The sequence below is a fragment of the Caloenas nicobarica genome, chromosome 22, assembly GCF_036013445.1.
Source record: "Caloenas nicobarica isolate bCalNic1 chromosome 22, bCalNic1.hap1, whole genome shotgun sequence".
Lineage (NCBI taxonomy): Eukaryota > Metazoa > Chordata > Aves > Columbiformes > Columbidae > Caloenas > Caloenas nicobarica.
Window position 1 is genome coordinate 5,096,816 of NC_088266.1, and position 21,856 is coordinate 5,118,671.

The window sequence follows — 21,856 nt, forward strand, 5'->3', positions numbered from 1 at the left end:
GGCTCTGCTCTCTGAGCTCCTCAACCGCCTATTTTTTCAACGACCCGCCATGGGGTCCTCCTAAAGCCTTCGAAACATCTCCCTCCCTCCCGGCTCTCCTTTCCTCCTTTCCTTTGATCTGCCCAGGCGCTTCCTGCCTTCCAGGCAAGGAGGTTCCAAAGTTCAGTCTGAAGGCAGCTCAGCCCAGCTCCTCCCAAAACCGCTGACCAGAAGAGGAGGAATGCAACCCCCGCCAGCTGGAACGCAGCCCCTGCGACACGGCACTGAGAGAAGCGTGAGCTCATCGGGGAGGAAGAATCAGGACAGATGGATTTTTACAGTTAACTGGAACCGTTCCAGGAGAAAAGCCTCCTCCCCCCACACACACTTTCCCGAAGACTCTGAGATTTTGGGAAGCTAACCTCAGCACCCCAGCCCAGCAGACGCCACGAGGCTGTGGTTCGTGGCAGCCAAATAGGAATCCGATAGCATTAATTCTCTGCAGAAACGCAGGCTGGTCCCAGGGTGTCTTTGGAAGCCACAGGGCTCTCGGTGCCAGCGTCAGCCGTTTTTCATTCCAGCTAGAACATCGGCTCCGACAGCTCCGATGCTCTCAACAGCTGCTGGCTGAGAGGAAAGGGTTTTGTTCGCTGCCGACAAGTGAGAAGCACACGAAGCGAGAGCAAGCACAGGAGCTGCTCTCCTTGCACAGAGTGCGCCTGTCAGCTCACATTAGCCAAAGCAGCGCGTTGCCAGCCAGGGAACGGCCTGTGCCAGGCTGCGGGGACCAGCCAAGAGCCGTGCGCCTGGCAGATGCCAGCCTCCTCCATCCAGCAGAAACAAGGAGATTTACCTCCCCAGCAGCCTGTGAATCCCTATGGAGACATTGCTCCCACGTCAAGCAGAGGCATCATAGCAACGAGGTCTGCAGACACAGGGTCTCACAGAAGACAGCAAAGCAAAGCAGAGGTTCACGTCCCCACAGAGGATACAACCAACTCGTTTGACACCTGCCACTCAGGAGTTAAAAATAGAGAGGACTGAGAGGGAACAAGTTCCAACATGTTTGCACCGAGCAGTCTTACTGTTCACAGCAGAGAGGTCACTGCTCATTCAAAACTGAAGCCGCCTAGCTATCACCTTATTAGGGAAGGATTATGCACAGTTTTATTGCGGACAACGAAGTATGCAAACAGGAAGAACACCCTGCACTGTGGAATGCCACGGGAGAGGCAAAGGAGACCACTTTGCAGCACTGCTGTTAGGCACAGCAAGGAGGAGGGACGGAGATGGGAACTGTACAGGGAAACCTGGGGAGAAAGTGCCCCAGTTGACGGAGACACTGAAAGGAGGGAAGATTGCCATCTTGTGGAGAACACATGAGAGAGGCCGTAAGGCAAGGAAAAGTATGGGCTCAGAGCACAGGTACTGCTCTCAGACAACACAGAAATTCGGACAACTCTGAACTGCCAAGCTCGCATCTGCGTTCACTAGACAAAACCATCTCTCCAGCAGTGTTGCAGCCCTCTGTTCCACTTTGGCTCCCACAGCCACTTTCACCTACCTTCAGTCTCCTCATTAGATATTATGCCTCTGTTCATCCAGAAGAGTTCCCCAAAACGCAAAGAAAAACTAAAATTAAGGTAAATAGTTCCCCCTCTTGCATTGTGAGGACCATCTTCAGTTCACTGTTAGCTTAAATGACTTTATCCCACTCTGTGCACATTCATGGAGTGACCAAGAAGCATCTGACACCTTACCTGAATGACAGTGGGAAGAACCAGCTCTGGAAATCCAATGCTGTACGCCTGGCCATGGAGATACTCAAGCATCAGGTCATAGAGCTGTTCAATGAGTCCATCCTGGGGACGGGAAACAGAAATAGAGGTATCAGACAGGAATGAAACCCTACAGCACCCAGATTGGGAAATTAATCTCCAATCTTATGGGACAGGAACACAAAACATACTACTAGGGCAACTCTGCTCTTTAAAGAGAAGCTGTGTGCTGCTGGGGTTCCACTTACTCGGAACGCCTTCTCCTGCAGGTTGGCATTGGAAAGCTTCAAGATCACTGCGAAGTTTATAGGCTTAGCACTTATACGTCCTGGCCTCTTGTTGAAATCCACTTGTTGGAAAATCTACAACAGAAAAGAAAATGAGTGTAAATCTGATCACACCACAAAACAAAACAGATATCAAATGCCTCAACTAAGATCACACAGCTGGTGGCAGAGCTAAGATGATGCAGAAATTCTAATTGCTGCTTGTCTGTTCTGATCACTGCCCACAGTTTAAATACCCCAGCAAAAGACAGGGAGCAAACATCAATCACTTTGGATCTAGCTTTAGAGACCTGAGTGTGAAAGATGCTGGAGAAGTGCAAGGTAAAACAAAACCAACAGAAGCAACAGCACAAGAAACCGGAGGTTTGTTCCTCAGACCCATGCTTCTAACGGTCAGAAAGATCGTACTACAAAGCTTGAGTGTGTTTTGGAGCTGTCCCTTAAGGCAAGATGTTTTTCAACAGCAAAGCTAAATGTTGCTTACACCAAATCCATTACTCTTTAATTTTCACTGAAATAATTGTCCTAGGAAGCACACACCAGTAGGTGTTTTACACAAACACCTCTTGCCAGGCAAGGCTTCTATTCTAACACATCTCCCATTGGTATTCCTTTTATCAATTATAACTGGACAGCCTTTGAATAAGTGCATCTTTATTCTCCATGGACACTTTTCATTTTATAGCAAAAGACAAGGAGAAAAACTGGCCCCTTCCTAGAATTTGAGAGGAAACCATGCACGACGCTCATCAAAACGACGAGCACACACAAGCTCCAGGGCATAGCTGGATGCCCAGCAGACTGGTACATAATGTCAAAAGACAGACCTGCACCTTTGCTCTTCTGTTTTTTCAGAGCTTGTTTAATGATAATGGGTGGGGAGAAAGTATTTCTGAAACAGAAGATATGAAGCTTACATAGTAGAAAGAAAACAGAGAGGAAGTTTATGTATGTGTGTGTGACTGGCTCTCCAGGGTGGCATCTCAAGTTTGGTTTTAATTAAGAAGAGTCATTATTGCCTTAAAACTTAACAAACTGTAATCAAACCAAGAATTAGAAAAGCCTCTTCCCCAATGGGTAAAATACCCCAGTAAGACTGTGTGCTGTGCTGTTCCTCCTCTGAAGATGTGACACAGGAAGGTGCAAAAGGTTCCTAAGATGAGCAGCAATATAAAAACGCCCTTTCCCAGCCTGGCAGGGGCAGATTTCAAGAGAAACACCACAAGAACTGCAAAAAACTCTTGATCAGGGGCAGGTCCCCAGAGACCCCCATCAGGGGACAACAAGTAGCAAACAAGGGAGGTGTTCACTAGCAATGGGTTCTCATTAAAAAAAAGTCAGCCAACAATCGGTAGTCATTTGCATATCTGATGATAACCATTGAGAGGGGGCTGATGAGAATATTCTGCCCACGCATACTTTCGAGCACCTCAAAAGCAGCCTACGGTTCCATTCCCTGTCCCTAACACTGTTAAATTGCACTCCTGAGCAGGAAATAATTTCTATTCCCTCTGTGCAGCAGCAACACATCCATCATCGGACCCCAACCAGCCCAGCAACGTGGGGATGCAGCATGCTGATTGCCAGTGGCGAGCTGAGGAGGAAAGGGAGGGCGTTCGGGTCACATGGATACCCCCAGGCCAGAAAAGCATGGAGACGACTATTGATTTTTTTACATTTTATTTGTCAATCCAGGTTATTTGGAAGGGAGGGACAAGCTTGGTGGCTTGTGAAAACAAAGAGCCTTAGCCTCGGGAATCGATGCCATAAACCTCGTTATGCACGGTTATTTCTTTGGCCAAAACAGTAGTATTGATCCCTGAGGTCAGACACATTAAAGCAAAAGGCGTCAGGCTCGGTGGGATCCTGACATGCTGGTGGGCAAGCAGGGAAATGAAACCCTCCCAGGAGGTGCTAGGGAGCCAGTCAGGACACACAGGAAGGGAGAAAAATGTGGTTCCTGTCTCAAAACTGCACAGAATGGATCAGCTAACAGCCAGACTGGAGGAGAGGATGACTGATGTCTAGGAATCCTGTGGCAGAGTGGAAGGGCGATAATGAGGGACTAGCAGGCCAGAAAAATGTCAGAAGCCAACCATTTGGCTTAAGTAATAACCACTAGCAGACAGAGGAAGGGACAGGGCAATGCAGGCAGGAAGGGGAAGGATTTTTGGCAATCTCAGGCACGCAGATGATTTCCATGTGGCTAGTCGGAAGGATGGTCATATATACAGTTTACACTGCCAGAGGGCAAAGCAGAGAACCAATTCTGCACCCACAGTGCTTACACCGTATCACTCCATCCGCCCCCTCATTTCTTTTTCTCAGGTTCTGGCATAAATCTTCTGGCACGTGCTTTGATCCCGCACCGCTGGCTGCCCCAGGCCAGCTCACAGCAGGGACACGGCGTTTTGCTGGGCCTGCCTGCAGCTTCCCCAGCTCTGCCAGCCAGGGAAAGGCTGACACAGACTAGTTAAGCTGCTCCGGCAGAGTCTGTTTATTGTCAAGTTCAGAGAAGCTGCCCAACTTTCCGCAGAAGCACTCACAAAACAGTTAAGGTTGGAAGGGACCTCTGGAAGTGATGGAGCAGGGTCAACTAGAACAGGTTGCTCAGGGCCATGTCCAGTCAGATTTTGAGTATCTCCAAGGACAGACACTCCACTACTTATCCAGGGAACCTATTCTAGCCTCACCATATAAAATAGTTGTTTTGTTTTGTTTTTCCAGTGCTTAAGCAGAACCCCTTATCACCATCATTGAGAAAAATCTGTCTTCAACATCTTTATTCACAGCATGGTTGAGGCTGGAAGAGAGCTCTGGTGGTCATCTGGTCCAAACCGCCCTGCTCGAGCAGGGACACCTGAAGCCAGCTGTCCAGCACCATGTCTAGGTTGCCTTTGGTTATTGCCAAGGATGGGGACTTCACAACCTGCCTGGGCAACCTGGGCCAGTGTTCAGTGACCCTCAGTTAAAAAAAAAAAGTTTCCTGATGTTCAGACAGACCCTCCTGTGTTTCAGTTTGTGCCCATTGCACCCTGTCCTGTCACAGGATACCATTCAGAGAGCCTGGCTCCATCTTCTATGTTCCCTCTCATCGTAGAAGTCTATTAGATTGGTCAGGCATGATTTCACTCAAACAGGCTGTGATCCAGAATTTAAGAGCTGCAATATAGCGGTGGAGGGAAGAGAACGAGGCAAAGGAAAGATGCGTCTTCAGTTGGTGCAGTGGTTCAGTTTAGTCTATCTGAAGTCTTTGCGTAAAAGAGGCAAAGAGCCCATGTCTTGTAGAAAACTAATTTGAGATCTGTACTTAAATGTCCAGCATTATTAATTCTCCAGCTACACTCTTTCATATCAGCCAATTTCCTCCAAAACAATCCACTGCCCACTCCCATGTATGTTGCATTCAAAGCCCCTGGAGATGTTCTCTGAAGCAAGCTGCACATCCAAAACAAGACTCAAATTGAAAAACTCATGCCTTCCAAAGCATGTCAGAGTTAACCTCCTCTCCCATCCCTCCACAGGGGAAGCCAATTGTAAATTCGCATGCAAAGTCTGCCTGTGGGGAGATTTCCACCTTGTTTATCTACACCTGCTTTCTAGCAGATGAGCCACCAATTTTCCTGCTGCAGAAACTAGTGCCTGTCACACAATAATTGAAGTGATGAAAAAAAAAAAGCCAAACACAACACATGTGTCTGGGATCTCACAAGGCATTCGAGGGGAGTCACAATACAAAAATAAAAGCCTGCCTGATTTACACTTTCTCCCAAGCCACCTCCTCTTATCTAAGATGTAATATTAGCAAGCTGCTGCTTTTGCTCCATCCTGGAAAGCAGAGTCTGAAAGGAAACAGCACTGGATATCCATGCTGGGGAACATCAGTTCTTGTCACGATGCATCAAGCAGCCAGCCCTCATTGCTGCTGGCAGGGGCTTGGGGAATTCCTGCGCCTACAGAATTGCACAAATGTTCAACCTGCCGTCTCTTGAAAGTACAGAAGCAACAGGGCTGAGAACAGAGGTAGCAAGGATTAGATTTCCTTGATGGAGAGGTGGAAGGGAAACACAGAGTAACACAGTCACTTCTTACACAAGAAGCCTTACAGAGTCTATGCTCTAAGGCCATGCAAAACCCTCTCCAAGAAGTGCACAAAACAGGGTCACAAACTCCACAGCCATTCTTTTACTACATTTGGATTCAGCTGCAGTGACAGAGCAGCCTTTCAGAGCATACCTTACACTGGGAAGGCTTCATTCTGCTCCCCTGATCCCAGTCATGTCCCCCAAGTCTAGTCTTGCTTAGTACCAACACACTGATCAGATCCCGCAATCTCATCATGGTTTGGCTAATTTAAAATGGGTTTTGTTTCATGACGTGTGGCATGGGACTAATGTCTATTGACTAAGTCACTGCTGAATATGTGAGCTGGAAGAAACAGGCTCGTAGTTAAAGCACTTGGCTGAGTGTCAGAATGCAGATTCTCCTCCCAGCATTACCACAGCCACCTTGGGACTTCAGGCAGGTCACCTCCCTTCTGGGTGCTAAAGCTTCCCGACATTTCATCTGCCTGAAGACAGCTTGTGGAGACACACTAACGGTTCTAAGAGTGTTCAGATACCTCTGTAAATGAGAGGAGGGGGGAGCTGGGAAGAGATGAAAGTACAAAGGGAATAGCCCCAAATGCTCTTGAGAACTCCACAGAATATTTGAGGGATCCCTTGCAGGAGATGGGCAGGAAGACAGGCAAGGCCGACCGCTGCAGGGAGATTTGGGAGTTTAACATCATGCCAGTCACCTTGGGTTACAGACGTTAAAGCAAAATAATTGTTAAAGTAATGTGAAAGAGTACGCAAGCACCACACACACACATTGCCCCTGCCCCCATCTCTCCCTTGTCACCAACACCTGGACAAGCTAAGCCAAGTAGTGCCTCACAAACAAACACAGCAGGATCGGATGTGGTCGGGGCTCGTGGAAGGCAGGAGGAAGCTCAGCATGCGGTGTGGTAACGTCTGGCTGGGGCCCGACACACAGATTACAACCGAGGTGGTGGGGCCAGAATGCAAAGGGGTGGGGGGGAAGGCCCTGAGGGGGAAAAAGCTTTATTTTTCAGAGGACTAAAAAGTAGAGAAACCATCCTCACCTCAAGCTCCGTGACCTCAGAGTGGAGATGCCTCTATCACTAAATGCGGTTGGCAGAATTTCAAATATGCAAGAACAAGAGGAAGGAAGCAGGCGAATGGTAAAGCCACACAGACCAGGGAGCAGCGGAGGCGGCAGAAGAGCAGGAGGAGATTTATAAACATCACTGCCTTCCACAGGCTCAGAGGATGTGGTTTGCAAAGGACGTTTACAACAACACGAAACCGCAAAAGCCTTTGCTTCAACACAACTTGATTAGGAATGAGCCTGACTGACTCAGGCCATTTATTACAGAAACCTCCCTCCTCTTCGGTGTCCAGCCTCATGTCAACCTACTGGGGCTTCTGCCCTTCTTACACTTGCCGAAGCGGTGCAGCCAGATTTCACTGTACTACCTTCTCACAGAAGCAACGATAGAAAGACTTGTGTGGAGAGATGTCCAGCATCTGATATGTGGGAAAGCAGGATGGTCTCTTAGCACCAGTATTTCACCAAACATCTTGCATTTTGCCAGGCTGCATTCACAGATATCTTTTTCCTCAATAAATTCTTAATTCTTCAAGGTTTTTTTCCTTCCTTTTTCCTTTGCTAAGATATGAACACATGAGCAAATAGCAACAGCTTGGGGAGTTACCGCAATCAGTTGAGCCTCTGAACCTCTTTCTCTGGCAAACCCTTTGCCTACTCCAGCTGCATTAGTTAAACCACCTAGCAATGTATTTTTGCACCCAGCTGATCTCAGATACTCTCCAGTTCACAGGCTAATAAAAGTTTAATCCTGTTTGCTAACCAAACAATACATTCTGTCTGATGCTGTTTGCCAGTGATTTGAGGGAGTAAGCAAACTGGGCAATCTTGGGAGCTGTTGGTGGGTGCAGTAAGGGAATTTGCTTATTAGGTAGTAGGCACGAGCCACTGCTGGGTCAGCAGGAACCAACTAACCTCCAGGATAAAAGGCAACACTGGGATGAAGGTCCTGGTGTGCTCAGACAACAGCGTAAGCGCACGGATGCAGTGCATGCGCAGGGGGTAGAAACGAGCCGTTGGCACCAGCCTGGAGAGGGAAAAATAAAGGATATTAGGCCAGGTTTATACAGACACTGCACCTGCAGCCTTCAGTGACACCTGAGAGCCTCTCTTACTCTACAAAAGACTGTTTAGTATTGCACAGCGAACTGAGCTGCTGAAGCTATCACATAGTTGGAAATCAAATTCACACACATCAAAGCTGTAACACTCACACACAAATTCCTGCAACCAAAGCAATAAGTTTGCAACTTCTGCCAGGACAAAGCGCTACAAGACAAGAGCTTTGCAGATGAAGTTTATCACTGATGCTGTTTAGTCATGTCCAACACTTTCGGCTCTAATGCTCCCAGCACAAGTAGATATGCAAGAAAAACTGGCAGGAACCAGCAGTAAAATGCCCATCTAGAGCACCAAGTCTGACCAAGAGCTGTCCCTAAACCACACCAGACCTCATGCTTGAAGACATGGATGTTGCCAGCATTAACAAGGATATATATATATATATTTTTTTTTACTCTATTTTTTTGTTTTTAAAAAGACACAGCTCCCAGACAACAGGCTCAAGTCTGATAAATTAATCCCTCCCCTCCCCAAAGAGCTTCCTGAGCAATCCAGGGGAGCCAAAAGAAAAAAAAAAAAGCTTGACCAGGCACCATAAATCACCTGCATCTCCCCTGCTCCAAATAGTGAAATAATTATCATTGGATCCATTATAGAAATAAATCTACTTTGCACCCCTGATCTGGCACCACTGGAGATGACGAAAGCCATTCTCAGGAATTAATTGATCGAGGAATAAACCTGTTAAATGTATAGATTTACTGTAAACCAAGACCATTAATTTTAGAGTGTGCGGCAATGCAACAATCTGCTCAGCTTCCCGATGGCTGGATGCACAGGGAATACAAAACACAGCTGGGTCCAGCTGCCTGGTCACTCCAGAGTGCAACTGGGGGCTTCAAATGGCCTCACACCCCATCTCAGCAGAGACTGCTCTCTAATCCTCACTTAACTATAAGCAAGGGAGGAACTTTACAGCTGAGACTGGGAGCAAGGTAGAAATCCAAGCAAACAGTCACATTCCACTTTATGGAATGAGGGGAAAAGGGATAACAGAAGCTTCTGCAACAACTCTGCTGCAAAAAAAAAAAAAAACAACCGTGAACTCAGACAAATGCAAGCACACAGAAGATCAAAAGAACAAATTTATGGACTATGGAGGCAAACAGAAGCACAAAGCAAAGAAAGGAAGGGGGAAATCATCTCCTCCACATTCTACCATCTCTGCAATACCTACAGCACTGCCCCACAGGTCAAACCAACTGCAACCTTTCAATTGCTTGCAAGAACAGCATTGCTCATTATTACATGGCAATTCCATGAGCAAACTCAGCAATTAGGCTCTTCCCAGCATCACAAAAGTCAGAAACCACCAATTCCAGCCCTTCTCCATCCAGTAGTCCAACTTCTCTGGACCACATCTTGAGCACAGGTAATTTCCAGGCACACATGGGGTCCATTTCTGAAATATGTACTATTAAAAATAGTTTCAGTGCATTTTATAAGCTGGAAAGCAAGAAGATGAAGCAAGAAAATAAGGGAGCTAATTTGGATCTTAGTAGGCAACTGTCTTCTCCTAGTTATCGTGTTTAACGACTTCTCTAATTCTGCCCTGGTCTCTGCCTAGAGCAAAAAGCCTGTGGATGTGGTTTCTCCCCATTTCTCTCACGTAGAGGCCAGTCGGGTCCCACAGACAGACAGACAGCAGCTCACTGCCCTTTCTCTGGAGCCAGACGCCACCTCCCGGTACAAAAGGCACTGAGGGAGTCTCCTCCCAGCTCCAACACCCCTAGGATGCACCCCAGAGTGCTACGCCACAGCAGAGGCAGAAATGCAAGGAGGAATTCCAGATGTTACACAGCTCCTTGATCGCATACACACATCTCTCAAAGCTGGGCAGCCCACAGAAACATCTGCCAACCTCCTTACCCCTTTTTGATATCCTGGACACTGGTTTGGCTCAGAAAGGAAGCCAGGGTGGGATCTATTTCTATTTTCCCCACCCTAGAACCCATCTGTCAGGCTCCCAAATCTTTAAAGCCTTGTCAGACAGTAACTGTACTTCATGCCAAGCAGCCCCGTCCATCACAGATGCTAACAAATTCTATTTGTTGCTCTTGCCGAGACTCACCCGATTCACCTTTCCTTGGCCCCACATTGCTGATTTATCTGCCTAGACAGGTAGAAAACTGCCTAGATTCATCCGCAGGACAACTAAAGCTCTCCAACAGCAGTGCACATGGGGATTGGAAAGAGGGATGTATGCATACCCTAATGATCGTTTAAATCTGCTTATCTTCATCACCACTTGGGAGTTTTTCAAGACCAGGTGGGTGGTGTTTTAAAGCAGAGAATCTGGTTAACAGAGCTAACGGGATTTCAGAGATCACCAGAGATTCAGAAAGTCCCTCAATGCTCATTATTAACAGCCATTTCAAAGCACGACATTTTCATAAACATAGAAACTGATGGGAAAATAGAAAGAAATTCTCAGCAGAGACATATTAAATAAAATAAATGTGTCATAGCTCTTCAAGTACTAACAAATATGCACCAAAAATGCATCTTCTGACTATATTTACAGGGCTAGAGATGAGGATTTGATTCTGTACTTTGGCAACGTTAGGTCCTGAGGAAAGTCAGTAAATCTTTCCTTGCCAGTTTGTACAACTGGGAGGATAATCTGTCCAGGCTATTCAGACTGCAACTTCTGTTATACAGAGAATTTAACCCAGGAAAGAATAAGCTACACCACAACTTTTTCACCACCTAAACATACAGGTGCTCACAACACATCTTCGGCTGGAATGCTTCGATCAAAAGCAGCTCAGACAACTCCTTACAATGAAAGGTTGAATCCAAATCATGTAACAGTAACACCCCTTAGCAACTGCTCTGCCACATTAAGCAAAAAAAAGTATAATCAAAAGAAGAAAAAAAATCCTACTTACTTTATACAGCCAATGATGACCTGTGTCAAAGGATAGATCAAGGGCTCCATGACCTCACTGGGATAGATGGTGCTGAGAACACGACACCAGAAATACAGGCAGTGGATATACTGCCAGTTATACACTGACTGGAAGTTCTCCTGCAGAAAAGGGGAAAACAGAGGCACAAACTTGAAAAGGAGGCATTTGAGAGGAGCTCACTGGTTCCTCTACAGGACTCATTTTATCCAGCGCATTCTCTAAGATGACGTTGTGTAGTGTTTAGAGACGAATAACTAACATTCTAGCTGTTACTTTGATGCAAGTGGCTGACCCCCCATCCAGCAAGTTCGGATCCTGCATTGGCAATATAATGATTTCCTACTAGTTAGTGTCTTGAAGGAAATATTGAAAACTACACAGGCTAGTTTTCCTCACAAGTAGGGCTCACTGGAGAAGGATGATTTAATGACCCAGCTCACAACAGATGGTGGGATGTGGGCAAACACTCGGAAACCTTTAACTGTTCCATTTACTCTCAGTCGCTGGGACAGTCCTGCTCCCTTAAGGACACCTTTTCCAAAGAATTCTGCAGGCCCATGTATTCCCCAGAACTGCGCCAAGAACTTTGGAGATTGCACTTAAGGTGCCTCAGCTCCAACTTGTGTTTGTTTCAGACTTCCAAGGCCCAGGTCACCTCCGTTTTTGCCTGGATGAAGCGAGATGTTTATGTCCTGAAACAAGGACAGAAACCCTCAGTTGCAGCCACTGGACCAAACCTTGCAGTAGGGACTTAAGCTGGACACAGGTGACCGAGACGTACCAAGCAGCTTTGTTCTCAGCTTCTCTTGCACAGAACAGATAAGCAATCTGCTCTTGTAATCACCTTCCACAACCACCCACTGCTTAATTTCAATCAATTGGCTTATTACTTGGATTTGTACATTTTGGTTGTGGTGTTGTCATTTGAACTTCCCGCAACCCTTCCCAGCTGTGAAATCAAGTGGATTTAGTTCTTGTCTGGGCCAGGACTGAGGGTGTAAGAGGCCAATGCAATCCAATTAGGGCATATATAGCCCGGATTTCATTTATCTCTGCTCATTTATCCCCATGTCTGAACAGCCAGGAGATTTAACTGGTCACCAATCCTGCAATGTTTGGTAGCAGCTGAACAATTAATCGATAGGGGTCTGTTTTGCTAAACATGAATAAAGCCAGGATTAGCAATCTGACACAGATTTCTGAGGTCAGACTGGAGGGAGCTGAAATCAGGGCTGCTCCCAAAAGGTCTGAGCAGCTTCTGTTCAACTAAGTCCTTTAAATAGTATGGACTTCCCTGGAAAGATGCACACACCAGGGTGGTTCCTAATCTTCTTTACTTTGAGGTTTTGCAACAGAGGCTGCAAACAGCAGCTTCACAGAGTGGAAAAAAAAAAAAGTGTCCAAGGCAGAAGATCAAAAGTGCATCACAAACTCTTGCAAAGCTAGGGAGAGAAAAGTGACTCCCGTCCTGCAGTTGTCTCTTCTCCCCTGCCTTACTGAAATTCTTAATTAACACAGGCAACTGCAAGGTGATCTGTAAAGCTCCCAGCCCCGGCAAAAACTTCCTCGGCACGTTATGAAATAGGTCAGATACAAATCCCGACATTTTAGAGACTCTACCAAAAGCCTGAAGCAATTACCACAGTTTCCCCCTCTCCACACATTCCGCACAGGAGGGTACACTCCTTCTGCACCGACAGGTTCCTACCTTCTTCTTTATCGTCATTGCACTGCGCAGGTGGATGGCAAGCTGGCGGATATAGATGAAGGCATGCTGGTAAGAGGTGTGCGTGTCCAGGGCATACATCTCTGTCAGCGTGCGCTGCATGAAGTTGATCATGGGCAGGACATTGGGAGAGGTGAATCTGGAATTCTTCACAAACGCGATGTACATTTGCTGGGCAGGACAGAGGACAAGATATAACCACATAAACCAGAAAGAAAACATTCTTTCACTAACCCTCCCCACCCAGGTATCTCCAAACCAAGGGTGAAGTGTTGTTTTTATAAGACAAGTCACTTCAAAGGAACATACAAAATAATAATCCAGCCTACTCCTTCTTCAGGGGAGACAGGAAAGAGTCTGTTTAGCAGAGAGCTTGGAGATGCCCCTACCATTGCTTCTCTGCAAGAAGAGAGAACTGTGGGATAGCTTTGAGCCATATATGAGTATGGATGGTCACTGTTATCTTTCTGTAACAGTGGTACCTAAGCAAACTACACTTGGGAACTTCAGCTATTAGCTGAAAGATCAGACCAGCGTGTCAACACTGGAGGAAAGCCCTCAAGAATTTGAAAGAAGAGTATTCATCCAGTAGATAGATGAGTACCAGAGGCTTTCCCTGCTAAGACCTTGTGTGCCTCCAGCAGGAAAGGTGGTAGAAAGAAGCAGGATATCACTCTGACCTAACTCAGAATTTCTTCCCAGTTTAACTTTCTGGAGGTAGCCAACATCATCTCCAGCACCCGCCCTACCTACTAGGCTGCTGCTCATGCTCTAAGGTCTGTGCATACAACATGAGAAAGAAAAGCTGCAGAGCATAGCCAAAGCCAGCCTTACCTTGAGCAAGGGACTTAAGTACACATCTTTCTTGTAGCGGCAGATCTTGTTCAGCACAAGGAAGGCCAGTACTCTCACTGTTTCCTCACCTGTGCTCCACAAATTAATTGCTTGCTAGAACAGAAAATAAAAATATACAGATAAGTGAAGGGACAAAGAGGCTCTTCCCCAAATTCTAGTTTCTCAAAGAATGCTATGAAAGATGCATTTGTCTCTAGAGAGTGGACACCAGAGTTTGATTTCTGAATTTGTCAACGTTTTTTCCCTCTGGGCAAATAGGTTGCAATTCCTGAGATACTTCTCATGGTATTTCCAACTTAATTCTAGTTCCCTGAACATTCACTGTATTAATTCAAAAGACAGAGTAGCAGCAGGGTTTGGAGCTAGAGATAGGATCTGTGTAAGGCAGCAATGAGACACATCCTTAGTCACTCTGGTACAGACAGGATGACGAGCACCCAGCGCATCATAAAAACACCTACACCAGCTGGAAAGGGATGGATGAGTCTGTGTAGAGGTCTGGGCTAACAGACAGCCCACTACTGACATGTAAACTCATTAATCTGAGTTTTACATCCCTCTTCGTTGCATAAAGCAATTATATATTGGTCTCTCCCCTCAACTGCTTGAGAAGCAAATGAATACATTCTGTTGAGAATATAGATTCACTGGGCCACGGCTGGCCCTGTCAGAAAGCATCTGGCACAGTAGGACCACAATCACGGCTGATGCCTCCAGAACCTTGTTACCTTACCGGCACTAATGAACTCTGCAGGAAATTAGAAAGATTCCAGCTGCAGGGCTGAAAAAGTCTCCTCAAAAATCCCTACTGCAGCAGTGAGCAGACTGCTACACCTCCAGATATGAGGTGTACCAGTCATCTTCATCACCAAAGGGTTCCCAGCCTCATTTAAATGTTCTGTTGCAGCTTTACATTTAAATGTCACCCCGTTGCCCTCTTCCACACCTCCTTTGTTGTTCTTAAGTGCTCGGCAGTTGTGACTAAGTTTCTGCAAAAATATTCCACCCCCAGCTCTTGAAAGTGAAATAGTATCACAGCCATACACACAGACTCAGCACATGGGCAGCAATTACTCCATCTGCGATGAGGAAGCAGACAGCTTCCTCACAACACCTCCGTGTCTCTTTGCATGGGGATTAGCAGGAGCTACACGCATACGCCCGCTCGTCTCAGCGTGAAAGTGCTTATGGCACCTAGAAGGTCTGTGAGAGACGCAGGAGTCGTTTGCCGAACCAAAAGAAAAGCAAAGAAAGAGGAGTACAAGAGATTGGACTGTCATGGGGTCCAGCCCAAATACCATGAGGCTCATCTGAAGGGGTAAAGAAAGTACCTCAGATGCAAATGACATATCGTAACATGTCACCTTACCTTGAGAAGTGCACGGCACTGCTTCGGGAAGGACAAAAAATACGGCACTATGGAACTGACATGCTGAAGGACTGCTGCACCAACCGAGGCTTCTGTTAAACAAGACAGGAGCTATGGAGGGAAAAGAAAACACAACCCCATTTAGGGTGTAGTCCTCACCACCTCTTCATTTATCATTAAGCATCCGTATTTTGCTGTTTCAAAGTATTTTTGCGTTACTAAAGGACTGGAACACCAGCCTTCCCTAGGAAGAAGCTCAAAGAAATGCACAAAAGCTGTATCAGGAAAGGGCCAGACGTGGTTGGTTAAATAACTCTTCTGAAAGTACATCATCCTGGCAAATGTGAGCTCAGGCTACTGGACTTGGATGGCTAATGGTCCCCGAGCTCACCACATAACACCTCGTTTGTGTATACTGCAAAAGCTAAGTCTATATACAATTTAAGATGTCTTACAGAGAATATGACACCAGTGCCTCTGTCATCTCACTACAAATGTTCAAAGCATGACGAAGACGCCCTCAGCTTACACACGGCTTGGAAACACACCATCTGAGCTATCTGGTAACTCACTGGATTTCACTACAATTTCTTTAATGGGAAGCTGGAATACTACTGTGTCTCAAGAGGTTAACTCTAGCTCAAAGAAAAGGTTAGACAAACTATTCAGACACAATATCTCTGCAATTCCAGGTTGTTCAGTTCAGTTCACCCAGAGCCGAACCCAGAGGCATTTGCCGTTTCTAATTTGAAGAAAAGGGTGAGCTCAAAGTCACTTCGATTTGAGAGGTTCTGCCTGATGCAGTGTCCCTCTTGCCTGCAATCCCAGTTGCTGGAAGCAGAGGCATTTTTTTCTACATTTAACTTTCCTCTTCATTCTCCTTGCACTGCAGAGATTCTGTACTGAGCAGGTCGCATACCAAAAAGTCACATACCAAAAAGTAAAGGAGAAGATATTGTTCAGAAACTACTACACCAGAAAAACCTTGTGGGGAAGCCTGGGACTGAGCACACTCGCAGTAAGCGCAGGACCGGGGTTACTTCAATGGTACTGCGCTGCCAGCTTCTCCTTCCCTACTGCAATCTTCTGCTGCTGGCGAGAGGCACCGTGACTCCAGAAAAAAAACTCTAGTGATCAAAATGCTCTTTCTGCTAAGTCATTCTGCCAGCTTACGGCTAAGAGACATCAGCTCTTTTTCTTCCTTATATCCCCTTCCCTCAGCTTCTGAAGAATGAGTATTGCAATGTTGCTGCTTTGTTTTTAATAATCTAAATTTGGGGACACATGATGAAGTAGTCTCAAAAAAAATTAACTGGGGGCAGAAATTTCCTTCAGAAATAACCCATGAATTGTTTCTGAAACACCAGACATCAGCAACTTTGGACTGATGGGATATCCTAGTGGGATGGAGCATAATCATACTTGGTGATGTCATATGCAAGGTTATCAACATAACATCTTAGTATTCACTACAAGTAGTGGCAAGATCATAGTGCTAAAAATTGAATTAAAGCTGCAGAATGCAGGAGCACAACACTGCAAACTACTTTAAAACCTGCTAAATATTTATTTGTCAGACAAGACACAAAGAACTGTCAGAAACCCAGCCCTTCTTTACAGGCTACCTATTTTAACCCAACCATCCTATGGACCTCCAAATTGTTAGTCAGACCAAACACTTCCAAAACAAGACAGGGACTGGACAGACGCACAAATCTTAGTTAATCATCTTCTTGATTGTTTGGTTCTTCTTTTAGCAGTGTTAACAGATCTAAAAATCCATTTGCCTCATTCTAAAATATCCCAGCAATGCACAGATTGACCCCAGTAACATAAATGTGCTGAAATTTCTTACCTGTATGGTAGAGCCGAGATATACTTTTACATCCAGTCGTAGCTTGCTCCAAAGTGGGCTGGTGGATGGGAGGACCATTCTGGAAATGAGCAAGAGTTGGGTTTATGTTTAAAACAAAAAAAAACCACCAAAGAAATTAGATTTCAGCAGCTCTGAAAAACACCAACACCAACCAGCTTTCTCTCATCTCAAATCTCAGACTTACTTTTGTTTGTTCTTTGGGGGTTTCGGAAGAAGGAGCTTCTGCAGGTAGTGGAAGAGGTCCCGGATGCAGAAGGACACAAGGGCATTGAACACTGGTTAAAAAAAAGTCAGTAAAGTATTTGTAAATTATTTTCCATATATTCCTGGTTTCCCAGCTAATTTGAAAAGAGATCCCCAAGGAACTAAAGCCAGTAATTCCCATAGCAGAACTACTATGTTTCCTCAAGCTTCCCCAAAACACCAGTTTGTCTTATCCTGTAATTCTGTTATTTAGACAGCAAGATTACAACTGACAACTTTCTGGCACAGCGGCCATCTCTTTACTCTCTGAGTAAACAGCACCAAGCACAAAAGCAGCCTGACCCATGACTAGAATCCATACTACTATCAATCTCTCCCAAAACATAATGAAAATTAAAGGCACTTCTTAATAAAAAAAAAAGTATTAAGAAGAACATGTGGGTTTCAGTCCCACTTCACAGTGCCAGTTCCAGATGGCACAGAATGACAAGCTGATAAAACACGGTGAGAAAGCATCTGCTAATTTAGTGGTAAAAGTGGGTGGGCTGCAGGTCACATTCTCTGAGACAACAACAAAGGTGTTTCCCTCTCGGCCCTGCTGTTGTGAGTGTAAGAGAGATGTCTGCAAAGCCTGGAGCTTATGCAAAAGGGGCCTTGACTGGAGAGAGGCTGCGTCTCATTTGTTCTACAGGCACAATGATCCCGTAGAGAAGGTCTAGACATGCAGTATTTTGAGAGGTCCTGGCTAGGGGAACGTGGACTTGATAGCGCAACTGGACTCTGAACTGCTGCGTGGTTATAGAATGCTGTTTGGTAAGATGACTTAAAATAGTCTTCTAGGATTAGTTCTAAGAGGGAATCGCAGGAAGATGCAGCAAAAGCTGTCCAAAAAATGTGTGCTACAAGCATATAAACAGTACTCAGCTTCACTCTAAGCAGTCTGGTGAGTGAAGGGCGGTACTTTCCCCAGCAGCCCGCAAGCCCAGCTGCTCCGGGCACGCAGGAGAGCTGTGCTCACACACCGCACACCAAAAGAGATGCAAGTGCACAGACTCATCACCAGGAAGATAAGCTACTTAACTGAAACAAAGCCTATGAAAGGGCAAGTTAAGTCCTACCACAATTTACCTCTTCCAATAGCTAAACCTTCTAAGTAGTACAGTGCGCAACCCACCTGCGGCATCAGTGACTTGGAACTTGCTGGGATCAGCTCCACCATTATCTCCTTTGGTGGTTGCTACAGCTGCTTTAAAGGCTTGAACGATTTCATGGAAAAGTTTTGGTGTTAGATTTCTCTGGAGAAAGAAGAAAAAAGATTGCTGAGGAGAAAAGCAAGCAGTATTCTAAAACTCTGAAGCACTTTGCCGGGACAGGAGTATTGAAATTCATTGTAAGTTTGATTGGAAAAATAACTTAATCCTATAACACTACAGGAAGATTTCACAGACAGTGTTAATGAATGCTAATGGCCTTCACCTGCTCTAAATGTGCTTCTAGGCCTTGCAATTGGTTGGGGCCTGAGGAGCAATCAACCAGCTGCAAGCAACTATCCAATCTGACCTTTCCCTCTCCCTCTTAGAAGCAGAAAGGCATTTCACTACTCAAAACGTGACTAAAAAAAGTTATTGGAGGTACTAGAGGCACAATGCTTAGCAAGAGGGTGAAAAATCAAAAGCTAACCATTCTGACCTCTTCTGAGCCACACAAGTTTCCCTAGCTTCATCCTCAGATTGGGGGCAAGTACTCTCATCCTGCAGCCCAAGAAACATTGCAAAGACAAGTCCTGCTGAAGTAACAAGAGCTCTAGGAGTACGACAGACATACATCAACTCTGTATCATTTTGTGAAAGATGAACAAAAGTTGGTCTCCTGGAGGCAGCAACACGTGAGGAAGAATGTTTAAAGGGGAACACTCAAGTGCCTCGTATTCCACCTCCCTGCTCACCTCTGCGGCTTTTTTCCATTCTTCAACCATCTTCAAGCTCACAGGAATGAAAGAAGCTCTCTTCCGTTTGACAGCATCATGTTCTTCTTCTTCATCTTCATCACTTGCTTCCTAGAGAAGTCGGTACCAAGACTGAGAAAAGGCTTATACACTTCTTTTGTGGCCCCACCTCTTCTGCTGAGTAGCTGCTGAAGAGGAATGCAGGCAGCAGTGAATTTTATCAAGGCTGTTATCAGCACTTTGTGTAAAGCAGAAATGAAATTACAGGTATTCCAAAAAATCTGCTTAAGCCCAGCAGCTTTGCTACATGGATACAACGTGCAATAACGTAAAACATCAATGAGAAAGCCTATCAATTGAGGCAAAACAAACTCTAATTGGGAAAGGTGCCGAGAGACCAAAGCCACAGACAAAATACACTCTAAGACTTTGCTTTCACCATCTTTACACAAACTCCTGATGCTCAGGTCAAACCCACAGCTGACTTCTGGATTACAAACCCAAACACCTGCAGATGATCTTTGGGGAAGCTCCTCTCCAACCATCTGTGCCACTATGAGCCCAAATATACTCAGGCCTTGTACCGAAACTCAAATACTTAAATAATTCAAATAATTGATTTCAGCACCCCAAAATTGGGCCTAGTACCTCCAGTGTATCAGGTGGTATATGCAACTGCTCCTCCTCATCAGAAGTGTCTGAAGCATCAAAATTCAGCAACGTGCGATCGTTTTCCTCCAAAAACTTATAAAATTCAGGATCTTTGTCCTTCAGCCGGGAGAGCTGATCTTTATGTTCAGACGCCTTTCCCTTCTTCCTGGTATATAAGAATTAACATGCATTTATTCACCAAACTTCTGCTGATGCTGTATGAACAACAAGCAACTCCTAGGCACTAAAGCACACCTGCAGCTAATTTGAATGGCAATGGATTTGTCAGGGCTGTGGCCACAGTTCTGTATTTCATTAAACTCCTGCTCTAGAGGGCTTGCAAAAAGTTATTTTCATTCAGTACTATGAAATCTTGACAGCAAGCTTGTATTGGAAGAGTGACCAGAGGTCATAAAAACATTTTGCAGAACAAACAAAAAAAAAACTCTTTCTCAACTTCTCAGAATTACTCTCTCAAGCTTTTGTAAATAATAATGAAAGCTGTACTCCCAGAGAAATCTGACAATGAAAGCTTCATAAAAATCTTATCTGCTACTAAAGAATTGTATTGGTTTCTAATAACGACTAACAGTGCCTAAGAACTACTACATCATTTTCTATCTTGCAGATACTCCGAGATCTTTCAGCAAGAGCAAATACACACAAACTGAGGAAAAATAAAGTAAGCTTTTGCCTGATTCTAATATACTCTGTAAAAGACTGGAAGCACATACACAATTTTTCCCACTGCAGTTAGTGAATTGACATAGGTACGACAGAAAACCTGACTCTCCTGTACCCCATAACCGTGCTACAGTCTTGAACGCAGCCCTTCTAGACACCTCTGACCCAACTCGCCACACAACTAGCTCGCTGTACAACAGACAACACAATGAAGCCCCGCGGCTACATATAAAACCAGGCAAAAGTGAAAAAGCCAACCAACCAGTGAACACGAGCTTAGATGAGCCATGCCTCGCCCAAAGCAAGCGAGCGGGGAGCACTGACCTCCCTTACCTCACAGCCAGCCGGGTCTGGAGCAGCTGCTTCGCCTTCTCACCCCGCTGCACCTTCCCGCTCTGCCGCCGCTGCGCCGGGACCCCCTTGGCGGGCCGGAAGGGCTCTTCTCCCTCTGAGCTGCCGTCAGGCTCCGAGTCAGAGTCAGCAGCAAGGAACTCGTCCAGGCTCAGCTCTGCCAGGTTCCTGGGGGGTAAGGAGAGAAGTGGGGGAGCTGAGCAGACAGCTCCAGGCCTCGTAGAATAGTTTGGGTTGAAGGGACCTCCCCAGCTCCCCCAGTGCCCCCCCTGCCATGAGCAGGGACATCTGCACCAGCTCCGGTTGCTCAGAGCCCCGTCCAGCCTGGCCTGGGATGTCTCCAGGGATGGTTCAGCCACCACCTCTCTGGCCAACCTGGGCCAGGCTCTCACCACCCTCAGGGGCAACAATTTCTCCCTCATGTCCAGCCTGAATCTCCCCTCTTTTAGTTTAAAACCATCACACTCCGTGTCCTATCACGACAGGCCCTGCTCAAAAGTCTGCCTCCATCTTTCTTATCGGCCCCTTTTAAGTACAGAAAGGCCGCACTAAGGTCTCCCCGGAGCTTCTCTTCTCCAGCTGACCCCCCAACTCTCTCAGCCTGTCCTCCCAGCAGAGCTGTTCCAGCCTCGGGTCATTTCTGGGGCTCCTCTGGCCCTTCTCCAGCAGCTCCATGTCTGTCCTGTGCTGAGGACCCCAGAGCTGGACGCGGTGCTCCAGGTGGGGTCTCAGAGGCGCAGAATCACCTCCCTCGACCCATTCCCACCCGGCCGGTGCCCCCGGCCCGTTCCGCCCGCCCGCCCTCCGCCTCTCACCTCTTCCCCGCCGCCGCCATCTTGCCCGCCTCGCTCCCACGCGGCCGCCGCTTCCGCTCCCAGCGTGCCGCGCGGCGCCGCGGGGCGGGGCTTCAGGGTGGCCCCGCCCCCGCCCGGCCCTGGCCCCGCC

The 21,856-nt window shown here is 46.4% G+C and overlaps 1 protein-coding gene across 2 annotated transcripts in view; it reads right to left on the reverse strand.

Annotated features, from left to right (window-relative positions):
- Nucleotides 1-21,802, reverse strand: part of NOC2L (NOC2 like nucleolar associated transcriptional repressor) — a 39,721-nt gene extending 17,919 nt beyond the window's left edge. For both annotated transcript variants that reach the window (XR_010607448.1, XM_065650044.1), the window contains exons 1-14: nt 21,727-21,802; nt 20,894-21,079; nt 19,874-20,042; nt 19,226-19,336; nt 18,455-18,575; nt 17,261-17,351; nt 17,056-17,134; nt 15,201-15,311; nt 13,811-13,924; nt 12,959-13,147; nt 11,230-11,369; nt 8,132-8,243; nt 2,006-2,119; nt 1,740-1,841 (exon numbers count right to left, since the gene is read on the reverse strand). Coding sequence is in view for 1 of the 2 variants with exons in the window: in XM_065650044.1 (XP_065506116.1) it covers nt 1,740-1,841; nt 2,006-2,119; nt 8,132-8,243; nt 11,230-11,369; nt 12,959-13,147; nt 13,811-13,924; nt 15,201-15,311; nt 17,056-17,134; nt 17,261-17,351; nt 18,455-18,575; nt 19,226-19,336; nt 19,874-20,042; nt 20,894-21,079; nt 21,727-21,746 (1,659 nt within the window). In the remaining variant the exon portion in view is untranslated. The remainder of the gene's footprint in view (nt 1-1,739; nt 1,842-2,005; nt 2,120-8,131; nt 8,244-11,229; nt 11,370-12,958; nt 13,148-13,810; nt 13,925-15,200; nt 15,312-17,055; nt 17,135-17,260; nt 17,352-18,454; nt 18,576-19,225; nt 19,337-19,873; nt 20,043-20,893; nt 21,080-21,726) is intronic.
- Nucleotides 21,803-21,856: the final 54 nt, after the last annotated feature.